This window comes from Tympanuchus pallidicinctus, unplaced genomic scaffold (assembly GCF_026119805.1).
Source record: "Tympanuchus pallidicinctus isolate F22 unplaced genomic scaffold, pur_lepc_1.0 scaffold10, whole genome shotgun sequence".
Taxonomy (NCBI): Eukaryota; Metazoa; Chordata; class Aves; order Galliformes; family Phasianidae; genus Tympanuchus; species Tympanuchus pallidicinctus.
Genome location: NW_026294619.1, coordinates 16,236,767 through 16,253,774, shown reverse-complemented (window position 1 = coordinate 16,253,774; position 17,008 = coordinate 16,236,767). Strand labels below are relative to the sequence as shown.

The 17,008-nt window shown below is 37.1% G+C and overlaps 1 protein-coding gene across 3 annotated transcripts in view; it reads right to left on the bottom strand.

The window, feature by feature from the left end:
- The window catches only part of GBE1 (1,4-alpha-glucan branching enzyme 1), a 151,127-nt gene that overhangs the window by 13,625 nt on the left and 120,494 nt on the right, over window positions 1-17,008 (bottom strand). For all 3 annotated transcript variants that reach the window (XM_052703678.1, XM_052703685.1, XM_052703694.1), the window contains exons 14-15: window positions 13,832-13,960; window positions 650-769 (exon numbers count right to left, since the gene is read on the bottom strand). In XM_052703678.1, coding sequence (XP_052559638.1) covers window positions 650-769; window positions 13,832-13,960 — 249 coding nt within the window. The remainder of the gene's footprint in view (window positions 1-649; window positions 770-13,831; window positions 13,961-17,008) is intronic.

The window sequence follows — 17,008 nt, the reverse complement described above, 5'->3', positions numbered from 1 at the left end:
GGATTATGATTTCAAGAGTAATGACAATAGGCACTGATTTGGTTTTGATTAGTCACCACCTCAGCTAACAGAAATTGTATATACAACTGTACAAGCAAAGCGATTAGAAGTTGATCTGAAGTGATTTGAGGGAAACTCTTTGTTCACTGTTCAGAACAATTAGGACTAAACATTCTTGATGCAAATAGAGATGGTCTGTTCTATGTTTTTCTGTAAACTGAGGAGGATAAAGGCTTTGTCAAGTTAGGCAAATAATTTTAAGAAAGCAATGAAAAATTAGTTTATATAGCTTTATTCACTAAGAAAGCATGAAGATGGAGTTTTTCAGACATGAAAACAAAGTAAATGCTTATATTAAAAAAGGCAATTCAAAAGTACATTAGAAGGTTTTCATGCATATCATGTGGCAGTGCAAGACAGTGCAAGATGACATGCAAATGCAAAGGTAATGTCCAAAGAAAATCAGATAATATTATTAGCCATGATAAAACTGTAATATCACCTCCTATGTATTCATACACAGGCTAATTTCCAAATGTTAAAAAGCAAACAAACCTACCACAGAAATACTCCCAGAATAGTCTCCATTTGTCTGAAGACTTTTAAAATCATTCAATTATCCAGATTAATAATACAACATCTTTCTTACCATAACTGAATTAGGTCGATAATTGTGAGGATATTCTTCAGAGAAGTACTCTGTATTGTGGTCCAACCTTTGATGCCCTCCATATTCTGCAGCATCGGAATCCATAACGATTTTATACTTAAAAAGACTGTTAAGGTATTATGTCAAAATTATGTTAAATGGGAAATAAACAAAAGTGGAAATTCTGAAAGAAGTGTCTTTTAAGAAAATGTTGGAAAATTTTACTTCATTATCAGCTTTAATTCTCAATGCCTTGTATGCTCACTATATATTCCCTCTCCTTTATTTTATAAACACGCCCAAATCATCAGTCATTTCTTGCCATGCACAACATACCCACAAACTACAGCTCTGACTTTGCAGTATCCTTCCAAAGCCAGTATCAACAAGGGCTGCTACTATTCCATTGTATATTTTATGAACATGGCAGGGGAACATCTCCCTCAAGCATTTCACTCATTGCTACTATGATCTACATTATACATTAAATTTAATAATTCATCAACATTGCTGAAAGGCCTGCCATCTCTAATGATTCCTTTAAAGCTACTTACAGCAAATGCAATTGTTATGGCTATACTAATTTGAAACAAATTATCCAGTGTCCTTAATCTACACTATCAAAGTATGTCTAGCAGTTCTCTCTAGCAATCACTGCCTCTCCACACCTCGCAACACAGCTTATTTGGCAGAACTACTGTTAATCCTGAAAAATGGGGACAGAAGCATTCTAAGATCTTCATAAATTAGAAGGAAGAAGACTTAGTTTGGTAAACAAGACCATTTCCCTTGCATTCACGTTTCAGAATTTTGAAAATTAATTAATTAATTGAGCATTTAAATTTTAGAATGCTACCTTCATAGACACATTAAACAACAGTTTTGCAATTTAATTAAGCACATAATAGAAGCGTTTCATTTTGCAGTGAAGTCTCTTGTTTCAGTGACAGAATGCTGGAAATACTACCCTGATTCAAAAAAGCCCAATTTCTGTTCAATTTGATTCTCTAACTGTAAATTTCCTAACTACTACAGTGAAGTAGAACAGTAAAAGCAATGAACTCTTGTACAGATTGAGCTGGAAATGGAAAGTCTGTCATTATATACCACATTAATTACTGAATTACCATGCTTTTATGATATTTTGAAATACATATTTTAACACAGATTTTTAATTTAATCTTTTGCATGCTTAATGACACATAAAGCACCACCAAGTAAAGGCACACTATAAAAAGAAATAATTTGTGTTTTGTTCCTCAACCTTTAGTATTGAAAAAAGAATACCAGTGTTAACTGTGGGGATGATGGCTCCGGATAATTAGGAACTTTGCAGAAGAGCAGAAAGGAATTTCTAGTGACCAGCTGGAAAATGATGTAAGATTTACTGAATATTTATAAAGAAACTGTTCTTCTCTGTATAGTCTAGTTCGATTCACATAATTTTATTTGAATGTTTTTGATCTATGACAGGTTTTTAAGTACAGTCGAGTCCTCTGTATTATACTTAGCAGTCTTATTAGAGAGATTCCTTACACGACAGGTTACTTGACGTATCAAATTAGAAAGACTGAACAGCAGCAATAAGTTGACACTGTTTCCATACACATTTATCTAACACTCTCGTCTGAAAAGACAAAGAATTTGGGTGTTATTCAAGTTGAATGTACTGAAGTTTTTTTATGAGGTATGAAGAAGGTATGTTTAGCAACTTAAAAAATCATCCTTAAGTGTAGCAGATGAAAATCAAGGCTGACTCTGTCTGATGCAAAGCTTTTAACTGCTTTTTAGTACAATTAGTTTATTAGCTACGAACACAGTGATTGCATAAGATAAAAACATCCAAATAAAAACCTTTAATAAGTTGGAAATATTACAACCAATCTAACCTTCAGAGTATGGTAAAATACTTTTGCCCATCTGAAATAAGAATCAAAAGCCACCCCCAAGCATTGTACCAGCATTTCTCTTTTGTCTTGTTTTAGCAACTAGCATACAAGCGGCCTACATCTAAACTAAATGCAATACTATAATAAGAGGATGCTCAGAGGTCAGACTGAATATACTAACAAAGCAGTAGGATGACTCAGCATTTAAAAGCTGAATCTACATGTCTTTCCAACTTTGCTCATTAAAAAAGAAGTCACTCTAAGCCAATAGCACAGAAATAAATAAAAGGCAACCCTTATAAGTGTGGATTAGAAATCTGTCATGGATGCACCAAAATTTCCTTTTACTATTTTAATTTAAAAACAAAAATAGCTTATCCTGGATTCTCAATATTTGTCTATTCAAAATTAAAAACTACAAGAGGCCAAATATGAAGTTCACAGATTTCACATTTCATCTGAAGCCTTCACAGATACCAATCACTACCAGAAGTTCATACGTTCTTAAATGCACCATTATCTGAAATAGCTTTTTTACTTACTTTGGCACATTTTTCTCTTCTTTAGATACAGCCAGTGGTTCAGATAAGACACGATGCTAATTTTCTCTACTTAAATTTCTCAAAAGGCAGAAGAGAAACACTGTGGTTTTATTGTGAGAACAAGTAGGGCTGTATGTACCTGTTTACTAACCCTGAAGATACAAGCCAGGGTTATTCTAAGAAAAAATGAAAATAGAATGGCTTCAATTCAGGGCAGTTCTTAGAGCAAGTTGCTATCTCTTTCTCCAAAGCTAAAACTGGTTACACAAAGAATTAGAGAAGTCCTATATTAAAAAATTGAAGTGCAATGCTTTAGAAGTGCCTTTTTGTTTACCACAAATAACTTTTATCTTGTATGTTTATACATACTCATTGTAAGTGGACAGATTCTCATTATCATCAGATAATGACATGTAGGGGACTGAGAAGGTGAATCAACCTCAACATTTCAGAAGTCCTGGAAGTACACTTTTGGAGTAAATCTCATCCATCAACCCTTACTGTACTTCAATTTACAGTTGTACACCATTTTGGTGCTCAAAGAATGTCACCTGTAGATCTGTTTTTTGTGTCTTTTATTTGTTTGTTTTTAAATCAGTTTAACAGAATTTGAAACTGAGTATGCATTCTTAAGTTAGTAAGATAGTACAAAAAGCATACACAAAACTTTCCCTAGAGAAGAAAAACAATTAAAAGGAAAATACTTCAGTATTCTTTCCATGACACCTGAATATTCAGCTTATATGTATAAAGGTTGAAGATGTGAAATACAGAATTTGACTCAGAAGCTTATAAACGAAGAAAAACATCCCAGATTCAACAGAGCCCTTCTGAAAGCAACGTGCTTTTTTGTTAACTGAAGTCCTGAAAAATTAAGAAATCTACCACAAGCACCTTTTCATGTTGAACCATAGACTAGCCTGGGTTGGAAGGGATCTCAAGGATCCTCAAGTTCCAAGTCCCCTGATTGTGGGTAGGTTTGCCAACCACTGGGTCAACCATTATATCAGGCTGCCCAGGGCCCCATCCAACCTGGTATTAAACACCTCCAGGGATGGGACATCCACAACCTCTCTGGGCAGCCTGTGCCAGCACCTCACCACTCTCTGTGAAAAAATTTCTCCCTGACATCTAATAAAAATATTTCCTCCTTTAGTTCGAAACCAGTCCCCTTTGTGCTACCATTATCTACCCCTGTAAAAAGTTGATTTCTCTTCTGTTTGTAATTTCATTTTTAGTTCCATTTAGATATTTCATTACTTCAATCTGTTTAAAATCAATTTTGAGAGTGCTCTGGCATGATCAAGAGTGCGTTTCCCAAATTTAAGTTGGTTCCAATTATTTACTTATGTTTACTCATCTTTAAGAACTCTGCTTACAGAAATAACACAAAGCTGCTATTTAGGGAAGCTAAATAGATGCAAGCTAATTAGAAAAAACAGCTCATCTAGGTAAGAGAGATGCCCCCACTTACCACAGGACTTTACACTCACATAAGAGAGTAGAAAACAGCATCATAAGACAGCCTAAAGGAAAACTGGGATCATCAAACATGTAGGTTGGAAAGAATCTCTGGAAGTGAGCTACAGGGTTAGACCAAGTTGCTCAGGGCTTTGTCTAGCAAGATATTAAAAAGGTTACTCTAAAGATTGAGCCTGCCCAACCTTGTGGGCAATGTGTTTCAGCATGTGCTTGCCTGTGTGCACTGTGGAAAGTTTCCGTTTGGAAAAGCAACGTTCCTGCAATTAGACTTGTAGCTAATAAAGTTGAACCATGGTTGTAACCTCCTCCAACTTAGATTTTAGACTGGATTTACTGGAACAATGCCCTATTCAAGAGCAAAACGTATCTGGGAAGACAACATCATTCTGTTTTTCAAAATTATGCAGAAAAGCTGTTGGAAAAAGCACTGATATATAGAAATCATGAGGATGACAGTGAAGGTGTTACCTGACTATTACTCAAAAAGTATTAGCTGGTTTAAGCAGTCAAAGCCAACAGTAATGAACAAGAGGTAAAGGAAAATACTTACAGAAAGCAAGAACAGATAAGCTGTCTTGACAGCAATTTTCACTGCCAAAATGTTACCATTTGAAGAAGACTCCTCGCCAAAGAGCGAAGATAAGAAACAAAATGAAAAGGGAAAGAAAAGCAGCTGTAGAACAGAAAATCATTATTATATCATTGAATTGATCTTGTAAAAGAAAAGCTATGGCCACAATCATAATTTATAAATTACTAAAATGCACAACAAAACAAATAAATACAGTCATAGATCATTAGACTAAACAATGAACTTTTAATCACCTCAAATCCTAAAAAGCAGAAAGGGATGTTAAAGGGACAAAATCATATGCTGGTAATAAAACACACTAAGTAAAACAAAAACTCGTTTTTTAAATGCAACATGTATGGAGGAAAGATGAAAATAAGAGAAGCTTCCAGAAGAACTGTAAAAATCCCATAGTTGGTAGGATCCCTTTCTGTTTGTTTTTAATGGTTCTTGAATTTCAATAACAACCAGGTAATTAGCATAATTTCACAGTAAAGGGTACCTGTTTTCCTTCTCTAAACACACTTCAAATTTTTGAGAGGGCTAAGGTGTCAACTTTGAGGAAGAGAATATTAAAAATTTTTTAGACGAGTTTTCAATTAAACATCTTGGCTTGATGATCTTCAGCTCAGAATATTTACAGGATAGCTGAAGCCATTTGTAAGTTAACTAATGATGCAGTACTGAAGGGGAAGAGGACAAGTACTATACCTTTTTGCTTCAATCAAATTTACACGTGGATGTATATAAAGTCATATCAGCTGATAACTATGAAGATAAACTGCTGATTTAATTTTGTTGCAAGATAACAAGTCTTATTAAAAAAAAACAAAAATAAATACAGAGTAATTTTTAATGAGACTTTTGACATTAACAAAAGTCAGCATGAAATCTTAAGGAAGGAAAAAGGGTTATTTTTGAAATCTTTAAGAAGGTTGCTTTTAGCCACATTCATTCTGTCACAATTTTTTCTCACTCTTATACCAAATCACATGTCCAAGTGTACACAACAAGTGTACAACACTTAAAACAAAGAAACATCAGTTAATAACAATTCATTCTATCTCTTAGGTTCTTCCTGATTCATAATGAGGATGGAGCTATTGGACAAGTCTTTCACATTCTCTGAAGATTACAGCTGTTCTGAGTTGTTATTCTTTGCTTTGGAATTTTCCTCACTGCAGTCACTGTAAGCGTTAGAAAAGATTGCTGTTCACTGTCTGCTTATCCTTGTTTACTTGCAATGTGTCTGCTTTCCTACTGTGCTAATGGGAAAAGGAATAGCATATGTTAAATCTTGTTGCCATCCCACTGCTGTTAGGATGCAGGGTTGTCTGACAAGTCAGCTGTGCCACAACAGAGATGGTGACACTTATCTACCCTGCTGTCTTGATAAGAAAACTGATTCCTTTGTTCTGCTGCTGGGAACAACAATCTCCATTATCAATACACATCATTCTTTTAACTTCTATTTTGTTGTCTCTGGCAGTAATCTCACAAACATGTTTCCATGCACATATTTTATCCATATTAGTAATACGTTTGTTACAAATCTACTATTATTTTGGAGATGGCAAAATATACTTTTGCTTCCATTTCATAGAGCTGCAGTAAATTTGAGAACGGTCCAGGGTGAAAGGAGGGAAGTTCAGCTGGCATACATGCAAAAAGCTACAAAAGCAGGAATAAGAATTATTTAACTGTAGGGAATAGTACAAAATGAGAGGAAGTAAATGGTTGAAAAACATTGGCATAAACTCACACAATTTAATTTTTCAAGACCATGAATCTTTATAGCTCTGTGGATTTGGTGAACTGTCAGAACTGTGACTCAGTTTTGACAATGAAGTTCAAGAAAGCTGATTCCAGAGGAACGGTTGAAAAATTTTAACAAGAGAAGATCAAAAAAGTGACAGCAGTATCATCTAAACAGAAAGAATCTCTCTTCTCCATAAAAATGGGACCAAGAATAAACAGTGTTTAAAATGTATTTGAACAGAACTCAATTGCACAATAAGGAAACCATTCTAATAGTAGAGACAGTAACACACTGGAATAGATCTTACTACAGAAGTAGGAAAGTTATTTTCAAATTCCTATTATTAACTTAAATGAAAACCAAAGCTCCTTTCCTTTTCCTTTTCTGCCTCCTTTCAGCCATCATCTTTCTCAAGAGAGGTAAGTTTTACTGTAGACAAGCCTTTGAATCAAATTAACCACTACACCACAGAAAGGTCTTGGCAAAATTAGAAAAAGAAAAAAAAAAAGAGGAAATTTATGAATGGTTTCCTGTTAACATTCAAAATTTTATCTACAATCAGAACTAGAGACAGATGTTGACTATTCTTCCATTTCCAAACTGAAGCAAATTAGGCAGAAATAATTTGTTAACTCAAGCTGCCTGTTTCTCATGAAGAGGCTTCTGAAAGAGCATAATTTATGAGGTAGAATTCCAGTATCAGCATAGAAATGTTTTCTTCTTTTCTTCACATAAAAAAATAGAAATTGAGAAATAGCATGTGCAGCCCTAATAATTACACAGATTCATGGTGCTATAAACACATGGCTTTTCCTACTCAGATCAAACTTTTTCAAGATGCATTAGTAGGCTATATTTCTTATTCACACATATTAACCTTAACGTATGAACTACCTTGATAGAATTTGGCATTTGGCTGATCCTAAATTAAGTTCTTTGTCTTCATTTGGTGTATATACACTGAATTCTAATAGGCAGGGACAGTTACATAACTGCACTTCAAAGCAGCCTGCAAAGCAGCATCTTTGCCTTCAGCAATCACACTCCAGTGACTCATTCAAGTGACCTTATTTGCTCATTAGAAGCTCTTGGTGCAGGTTGCAAATGTCAGAGAGCTTGAGTTAACATTTTTTTTTTTTTAAAGAATAATTCTGCAGCATTTCAGTGACAGTATTTGTGATATTTCAGGCCTCATCTAGCTACCTGCATATCAATAACTCTGACTTTCTGTATATTAACTGCCAACAATAACTGTATGACTTTTTGATATTCATTCACCCCAGCTTCACAATGCTTTGGTACATTATTTTATATTAAAAATGGCAATGCCTGTAATGAGGTAACCATTTCTTTTCACAATATTTTTTATCTCCTTCTATTTTAGTAGTGTAATGTATGACAATATAAGATGTCAAGAAAAACAGACATATGCTAGTTGAGATTCAGTACTGCTTAACAACACAGACTTTCATGCCCACATCCACTATTAAGGTCTCAGTCTTTGAACATCTCACACTAGGATGCATGATAATAGGCAAACAAGATGTACAACTGAGCAACTCACTTTTAAGGGAAATACATCAACAGAGAAGACAATGGTACAAAAGGGAAGAAAAACTGACTTCAAGCTAGCTGTGAGTCTTCATTAAGCTGCCTGTTCAGAAGAAGACTGTCCAAGCTAACCAATACCAGAAGGTTTGCAGGACTGCAAAGTCTACTATGACTTCTCTTACAAAAGAACAAGTGAAGTTTGCTACACCAATAGCCTACAAAGAACTGCTGACAGAAGGATGACATCTTCAATGAGATAACAACAGCCAAATGACTACAAAAACAATGCCAATGCCAGAGAGTCAGGAAGCTCTGTATCCTTTAATGTAGTTACATTAACTAACAGCATACCTGACAAGCTATAAATAACAACAGTGTTTTTATATACACATTTCTTTGAGTATGTGTCACAGCCATCCGCTTAATACTGATAAATTTAAGACATAAATCTGGTTAATCCAATCCACTAAACAGATTAGAAACCCAGGTATGAGTAAGTGGAATGATCATCACGACACTTCCTACAATTCTGTGTCATTCAGATAAACCTTTTATTAAAAAGATTTTAATCAGTGCATTATAGCAGCTGCCTCTGAAGGCTTACTCAGCAAATTGCCTCTCAGAGTACCAAGCAAAAAATCCACTCATTTCTTAAAATAAGAACAACACAGAATAACAATAAGCTCTTGTCTTTTATTTCTGCTTTATGTTTAAGTTCCAAAGGGAGAGGAAAGAACTGCTCACAGAAGTGGAGAAGCTGTTCTGATGTTTGAAGGTCACATGTGACAACGCTTCCTATTTATAAGATATACATCTCATAAAATCTCAGGTTAAAAGTTGCAAGACTACACATAAAATTCACTGCTCTAATTGCAGGACAAGAGTTAGAAAGAAAAAAAAAAAAAGGTTCAGCATGAAAAACACCCCAGCATCTCTAAAGAAAATAGATACTAATCATAGGTCAGCTGAATGTTGGCAGGCAGAAGAGAAGATGCTAAAAGTAAAATAGGAGAGTAATAGCAGTTGCTAACTTTGGGTTACATTCCAGTTAAAAATTGTTATTATAAACAGTTTTGCACTGCTTCTATACTACAAATGTTTGAACACTAAAAATGCAAGAATAAACCTTCATGATTTTTTGTTGTCTATAAGCTGATGCAAAGTATTATTCAAAGGAAGCTGTTTATGGTGAGTAGTTTAGAAAACTCCATCAAGAACAGCTTCCAACGTGCTCAAAAGAAATGAAGATACAATTGTTAGCTCTCCTGGCTAACTAGGGTATAGAGAAGAGTTTCTATGATCTTCTGTTGTTGATAACGACTCCTAACTTTCAGCTCTAAATATAAACGCAAATCCTTCATGATTTCAAGAATCAAGAACATGATTCTGCTTTGGAGCTCAGATTCAGAGAAGTGTTAACAATTACACACATCTCATACCGGCTACTACTAGGATTTCAGTAGTTCCCTAACATGCTGATCAGGCACTACCTGGTCATGGCAGTTCCACAACTCCAGGGCTTTCCTTGGAGCAGTAGAAAAGCAAACGTTTTACACATAGCAATAACGGATTGCTTTCACATTTGTTTACCAATGAAAAGGACATAAATAATGTAACTGTTAGATTTAATATTGCTTGGCTTTTACCTATACAGAACAGGAACAAAAAACAGATGTGTTGAAGGTATTTATGAACAACTTACTGCCCACAGACTGTGCTAGCAACAGGCACTTCAGAAGCCACAGCTTGTAGAAAGATATATCGCAAGAGATAGCGTACGTGTTATTTGGAATGATTCACATCTTTAAAATCCTACTGTAAAAAAGAGAAAGTTCCTATTTTCAGATGTAAAAATACATTAATCAGGCTGTGATACAGCTGGCAATAGCTAATTCCCAAAGTTCACTCACCTTGTTCATACACTAAACTGACGTAGAATAAAACTACCAGGAGAAGGATTGTTGAGAAGGTGACTTGATGGGAAGAATCAATATTTGGAATTCTCAAATAAGACTACTACTTTACAAAAAGCTCACTAGTACCACTGAGTGTTGTGAGCACTATAGTTGAGTAAAACAAGACACTTTCTTAATCAAATGAACAAAGCCCTGAGGTAAAGGGGTGCATGTTTTATAGAAAAGTAGTAGAATGACTGCACCAAGAACCCTCAGCTCTACCAGAGGAGGCAGCTAATGTGAACTAAAAATTTCACTATTTGATTAGTGTGGGAGGGGTGAGTACAACAAAACATCTCTAATAAATGCAGATGAAGTGTTTATAACTGGCTGTTCTATTAGCCTTAAAAACTTCAGCTCAGTGAATGGAAAAGTTACTATGTATCTTTATGACTTAACAAAGGCCTTTTACATTTAAACTACCTGTAATATATTTTGTAAGTAAAATTATATATTGCATTCACTTAAAAAAAGAAGAATGTGTACTGAGACTAACATATTAAAATAAATATGTAATGTAAACTGTAAATATGAAATATCATAGAATCATAGAATGGTTTGAGTTGGAAGAGAACTTTAAGATCATCTAGTTCCAACCCCCTGCTATGAATTATCTTTATGATTTTTTATAACATGCTTTTTTTATATATATTTGAGCTGCTAAGTTTCTCATATGATTGTCAGTGAATTAAATTTTTTTAAAAAAGCATCTGAAAAAATTTGATCAGCTACCACTAAGTGAAAAACAAACATTTCCCAGTAAATTTCCACTTGCTTAATGAAAATGAAAAAGTCAATCTGCATCGACTGTTCTGCTCACCAAGAAACAGTACAGAAAGCTGTATAATGACCAGAGTGAACTACTCTCAGACCAACTTACTGAAATCCAACTGGGCCTTGTGATCTGCAAAGGAAAAGCAGTGAAGGCCAGATTTTGCAATTTGCTTCTCAACAACTACTACAGAGCATTTTCAGCTGAAACAGGAGCAATGCATTCAGAATCCTACACAAACAACAAATGCCTAAGGACAAAGGAAATTCTGGTGCTGTAAAATAGATTCATGAAATGCTTCCAAAATGACTGAAAAATTTAGAGCACTGGTTAAAAAAAACCCAGAAGACTGCTTATATAAAATATTTAGTCAACAGGCTAATCATAAAAATAGTTTCCTAAACATAATGAAAGATCAGTTTCAAAAGTGACTGAGCACAGCTTAGTGCCATCTTTGTTGTATGTGATACAGAGCAAAATTTTTGAAAAACTGTACATAGCACATTTAAATATACGTGCAAAAATAAAGCTGAGGTATTTAATTCACTTAGTACAAAACAGAAAATGAAGCTAGGGAAGCAGACTCATATGAAATTGCACTTAAACCCAGGCCTCATCAGCACATTTGTAATAGAGGAAAGAAAATAAATGAAGATCTTGAGAGTGAGCTTTTTTGAAATATTTCTCAAGCATTTCTGAGAACTGAAACTCTAATATGTTTGAGAAAGAAAGAAAGTAAGTGAGCAACAAAATGTGTTTTGGGTTTAATGTTATCTATATATGTATCACAGAAAAGTCAAGTTAAATCTATTGTTATGTGTTGTAGTCCTTAAAATTGAATTTACACCTTTTACATCTGCAAACTCAGAGCATTTCATACAAGACAGAGGAACTATGGTAGCAACAACCACAGTAGATGAATATCACAGAATCACAGAATGGCTCGGGTTGGAAGGGACCTCAAAGATCATGAATCTCCAACCCCCCTGCCACAAGCAGGGCCATCAACCTCCCCAGACCAGGTTGCCCAGGGCCCCATCCAGTCTGGCCTTGAACACCTCCAGGGATGGGGCATCACAACCTCCCTGGGCAGCCTGTTCCAGCACCTCACCACTCTTTCTGTAAAGAAATTCCCCTGACATCCAACCTAAATCTTCCCTCCCTCAACTTAAAACCATTTCCCCTTGTCCTGCCATTATCTACCCTTTCAAAGAGTTGATTCCTCTCTTGTTTGTAGGCTCCCTTTAGGTACTGAAGGGCTGCAATGAGGTCACCCCGCAGCCTTCTTTTCTCCAGGCTGAACAAGCCCAGCTCCCTCAGCCTGTCTTCGTAGGGGAGGTGCTCCAGTCCCCTGATCATCTTTGTGGCTCTCCTCTGGACCCTCTCCAACAGCTGCCTGTCTTTTTTGTACTGGAGGCTCCACACTTGGATGCAGTATTCCAGATGGGGCCTCACAAGAGCAGAGTAGAGGGGGGACAATCACCTCCCTGTCCCTGCTGGCCACCCCTCTTCTGATGGAGCCCAGGATTCCATTTGCCTTCCAAGCCACAAGGGCACACTGCTGGCTCATGTTAAGTTTTTCAACTATCAAGACCCCCAGGTCCTTCTCCACAGGGCTGCTCTCAAGAACTGCTCCTTGAGTTTGTATGGATGCCTGGATTCCTCCGGCCCAAGTGCAAAACTCTGCACTTTGCCGTGTTGAATCTCATCAGGTTCACCTGGACCCACCTTTCTAGCCTCTCCAATACCTGTGACAGTGAAGTGTTGGTATATCTCACAGCATCAGGTTAAGGTTTTACTAATCCAATTTATTACTCCATTCTATCTTTACTAGGAGCTCAGCTAGGACCATACAGGCAGCAGAGGACAGCAGTGAAAAAGGATTTGACCTGATGTTTCTAAACCAGAATCCTGCAATTTTTTTGAGCTCCTGTCAGTAAATTCAAGCAGTACTCAAGTAATAAGGTGCTACACTGCACAAAGGCAACTCAAATACAGCAACAGTTTGCTGAAACTACTAATTAAAAAAATAAAAAATAAAAAATCAGAAGCTGCAGTGCTTTAAAATGACACAACAAGATTCATTAGACTTCACTTGTCAATGCACTTGAAAAAGTGGATTTGGACACAAGCAAAACCAGCCAATTACTTGAGATTAATCATTTACTGTTTCTCAGCTGAGCTAAGAGCACATTCTCAGTCCCCCCAATTATAAAACAGAAATTGCACAATCTTCCAGGAGGTTCAAATTAACGCATTTCCTTGTGCAAGTGTGTGCATCTTACTGTGGTCAGCTTCTGTAATTTAAGAAGTAGGAGTTCCTTGATTTCTATGCAACATTTTGGGATGGGGGGGGAGGAGGGGTGAAGGGAGAGAGGAAGATTCATGAATAAATTTTCAAATGGAGCCTTTAAGGCTTTACTTTTGCTTGTGTTCTACAAAATGATCTCATGAAGACAATAAACTTCTAGTAGTTGCTTTTGTTGTACATTAAGAATTAAAGCAAGACTCTACTGATGAGGAGTAAGTGATGTATGACCTTCTAGTTACAGTTTGCATTAATATTAGAAAACATATATACATTTATATTTATATATATACACACCCATGCTAACTAAGTAAGTTTCTTTGCAGAAATGAAAGAGTAAGAAAAGGATATTTTCCTGGAACTTCAACACCCACTCTGTAGTCCACATAACTTTCATACGGATGGAAATTGAAAATAAAAAGGAGATCAGCTCTCTCAAATGCAATGACCTTGTTGGATTCATGCTTTTCAGTCACAAAAGCCTAGGAAGGAAAAAAAAAAAAAATGTAAATCCAATGCTAAGAAATATTTTCCTTCATAGAATCAATCACAAAGTAATAGAATGTCTTGGATTGGATTGAAAAAGACCTCAAAGATCGTTAAGTTCCAAATCTCTGCCATAGGCAAGGTTGCCAACCTTTAGATCAAGCCTAGATTAGGTTGCCTAGGGCCCCATCCAACCTGGCCTTGAACACCTCCAGGGATGAGGCATCCACAGCCTCTCTGGGCAGCCTGTTCCAGCACCTCAACATCTTCTCGGGAAAACTTTCCCCTGATTTAGATTACTAAATCTTCTTTCCTCTAGTTTAAAACTATTACCCCATCCTATCGCTATCCAGTACCATAAAAAGTTGGCCACCCTCCTGTTTATAATCTCCTTTTAAATACTAGAAGGCTGCAATGAGGTCATTTCATAGCCTCCTCTTTTCCAGATTGAACAAGCCTAGACCCTTCAGCCTGTTTTCATAGGAGAGGTGCTCCAGCCCTCTGCTCATCTTTGTAGCTCTCCTGTAGACCTTCTCCAAAAGCTCAACATCTTTCCTATACTGGAGACCCCAGATCTGGATGCACTATCCCAGGTGGAGCCTCATGAGGGCGGAGTAGAGAGGGACAATAACCTCTCTTGTCCTTCTGGCTGCCCCTCTTCTGATGCAGTCCAGGTTACCATTGGCCTTCTGGGCTGCAAGAGCACATTGCTAGTTCATGTTAAGTTTTTCCATCTACCAGTACTCCTAAGTCCTTATCAGCAGGGCTATTCTCAAGGAGTTAGTCTGTATACATACCTGACGTTACCTCGACCCAAGTGTAAAATCTTGCACTTTGCTTTGCTGATTGATCCTCATTAGGTTGACAAGGGTCCACTTTTTGAGTTAATCAAAGTCCCTCTGGATGGCATCCCCGCCTTCTGCTCTATCAACTGCACCACTCAGTTTCATGTCATCAGCAAACCTGCTGAGAGTGCTCTTGATCCCATCCTCTATGCCACTGATGAAGATGTTAACAAGTACTGACCCCAGGACAGACCCTTCTGGGACGCACTGCTCATCACCATTTCACACTGCTCCACCTGGACATAGAACCATTAACCGTAACCCTCTGGCTGCAAATAGTCCAGCTTTCAAATCCACCTCTCTCCAATTTAGAGATAAGGATGTTGTGGGGGACCAAGTCAAAGGCCTTGTAGAGGTCCAGGTAGATGACATCAGTTGACTTCCCTTGGTCTGCTTATGCTGTCAACCCACCATACAAGGCCAGTGGATTAGTCAAGAACGACTTTGTCTTAGTGAAGTTATGCTGGTTGTCTTTGATCACCTGCTCACCCCTCATGTATCTTCACACATCTTCAAGGAGGATCTGTTCCATGATCTCAGGCACAGAGATGAGGACCACTGGCCTGTAGTTCCCTGGGTCCTCCTTCCACACTTCCTTATAAATGAATGTGATGTGTCCCCTTTTCCAGCCACCAAAGATTTCACCTGACAGCCACAACTTTTCTAGTCATGGAACAGGGCTGAACTAGCCCATAAACCGTTGACAAAAATATGATAAAGAGCAGGTCAGTAATCCCATCAACCAGTTCCCTTAGGACCCTGGGATGTATGCCATCCAGACCCATAGACACATTCAGCCTCACAAGGTAGTCTCAGACTTGCTCTGCCCTTACAGGGTGTAGGAGGAAACTCTCCCATTTCCCACCAAGAGGTTCATGGATGTGAGGTTCAGGAATATGAGAAAATATGAGAATCCTGGTTGATCACAAAGACTGAGACAAAGATGTCACTGAGTACCTCAGCTTTCTCCATATCCGTTGCAGCTAGTTCTCCTTTGTCATTTATCAGAGGAAGTATGCTACACTCTCCTTGGCCTGTCTCTTCTGATCAGTGTACCAACAGAACCCCTTCTTGTTGTTTTTAATATCCCTCATCAAGTTGAGTTCCATTTGTGCCTTGGCTTTCCTAATCCCACCCAGGCAAGCCTGGACAGCATCCCTGTATTCTTTCTAGGTCATGTCCTTGATTCCATTGCTGATATATCCCACACTTCTCCCTTAGTTAGACTAGCAGGTTCTTGCCAAGCCACACTGGCTTCCTGCCTCCTCTGCATGCTTTCTTATACTGGGGGATGGAGAGCTCTTGCTCTCTCAGTAAGGTATTCTTAAAGAGTAGTCAGCTTTGTTTCACTCCTTTGTCTGGGACAGCTTTCCAGGAGATCTCATTCAACAATTCTTTAAACAGCCTGAAGTTTGGTCTCTTGAAGTCCAGGGTCCTGACTTCACTCTTTGCCAGGCTCATGTTCCTTAAGATCATGAACTCAACCAATCATCTTTAATAATCTTTTCTGCATTAGTGAGCACCAGGTCCACAACACTTCACCTCCAGTTGATAGGTCCAATACTTGAACCAGAATATTATCACTGATGGACTCCAGGAGTCTGCTGGATAGTTTGCAATAAACTGCAGTGCTTTCCCAGCACTTATTTGGATGACTGAAATCCCTGTCAGGCCTCATCAACAGCTTCCTCTTGATCAAGTGGCCTATAGTAGACAGTCCTCTACTGGTCTCATCCCTAATCTTAACCCACAGCCTCTCAACCTGTTGCAGATTTTTCTAATTGAATTAACAAAAATAAGAAAAAAACCAAATTGCTGCAATACCTCCTTTCAAGTAAAACAATAACAGATTCAAGCAATATAGATATGAACATTAAATGTAAACTGTAACTGTTATGCCTACATAATAGAAAATTTATGAACAATGAACTGTAGCTTACTTTTTAAAAGCATATGCAAAATTAACGAGGAAGAAGCACATTTTCCTTTTATAAAACCAATGTATCCATTTCCATGGGGTGAGGATCAGCATCAGTTCTTGGTGGGTTTTTGTGTTTTTCTGTGTTTTTTTTTAATAGTGCTCTGATAAACTAAATAAAACACCTTTGATGTATTTACGTAAGCTATTAATAACTAGAAGCACATTTTAAAAATAATCTTTGAAATAGATTATGACTATATTATGAAATAATTTAAACA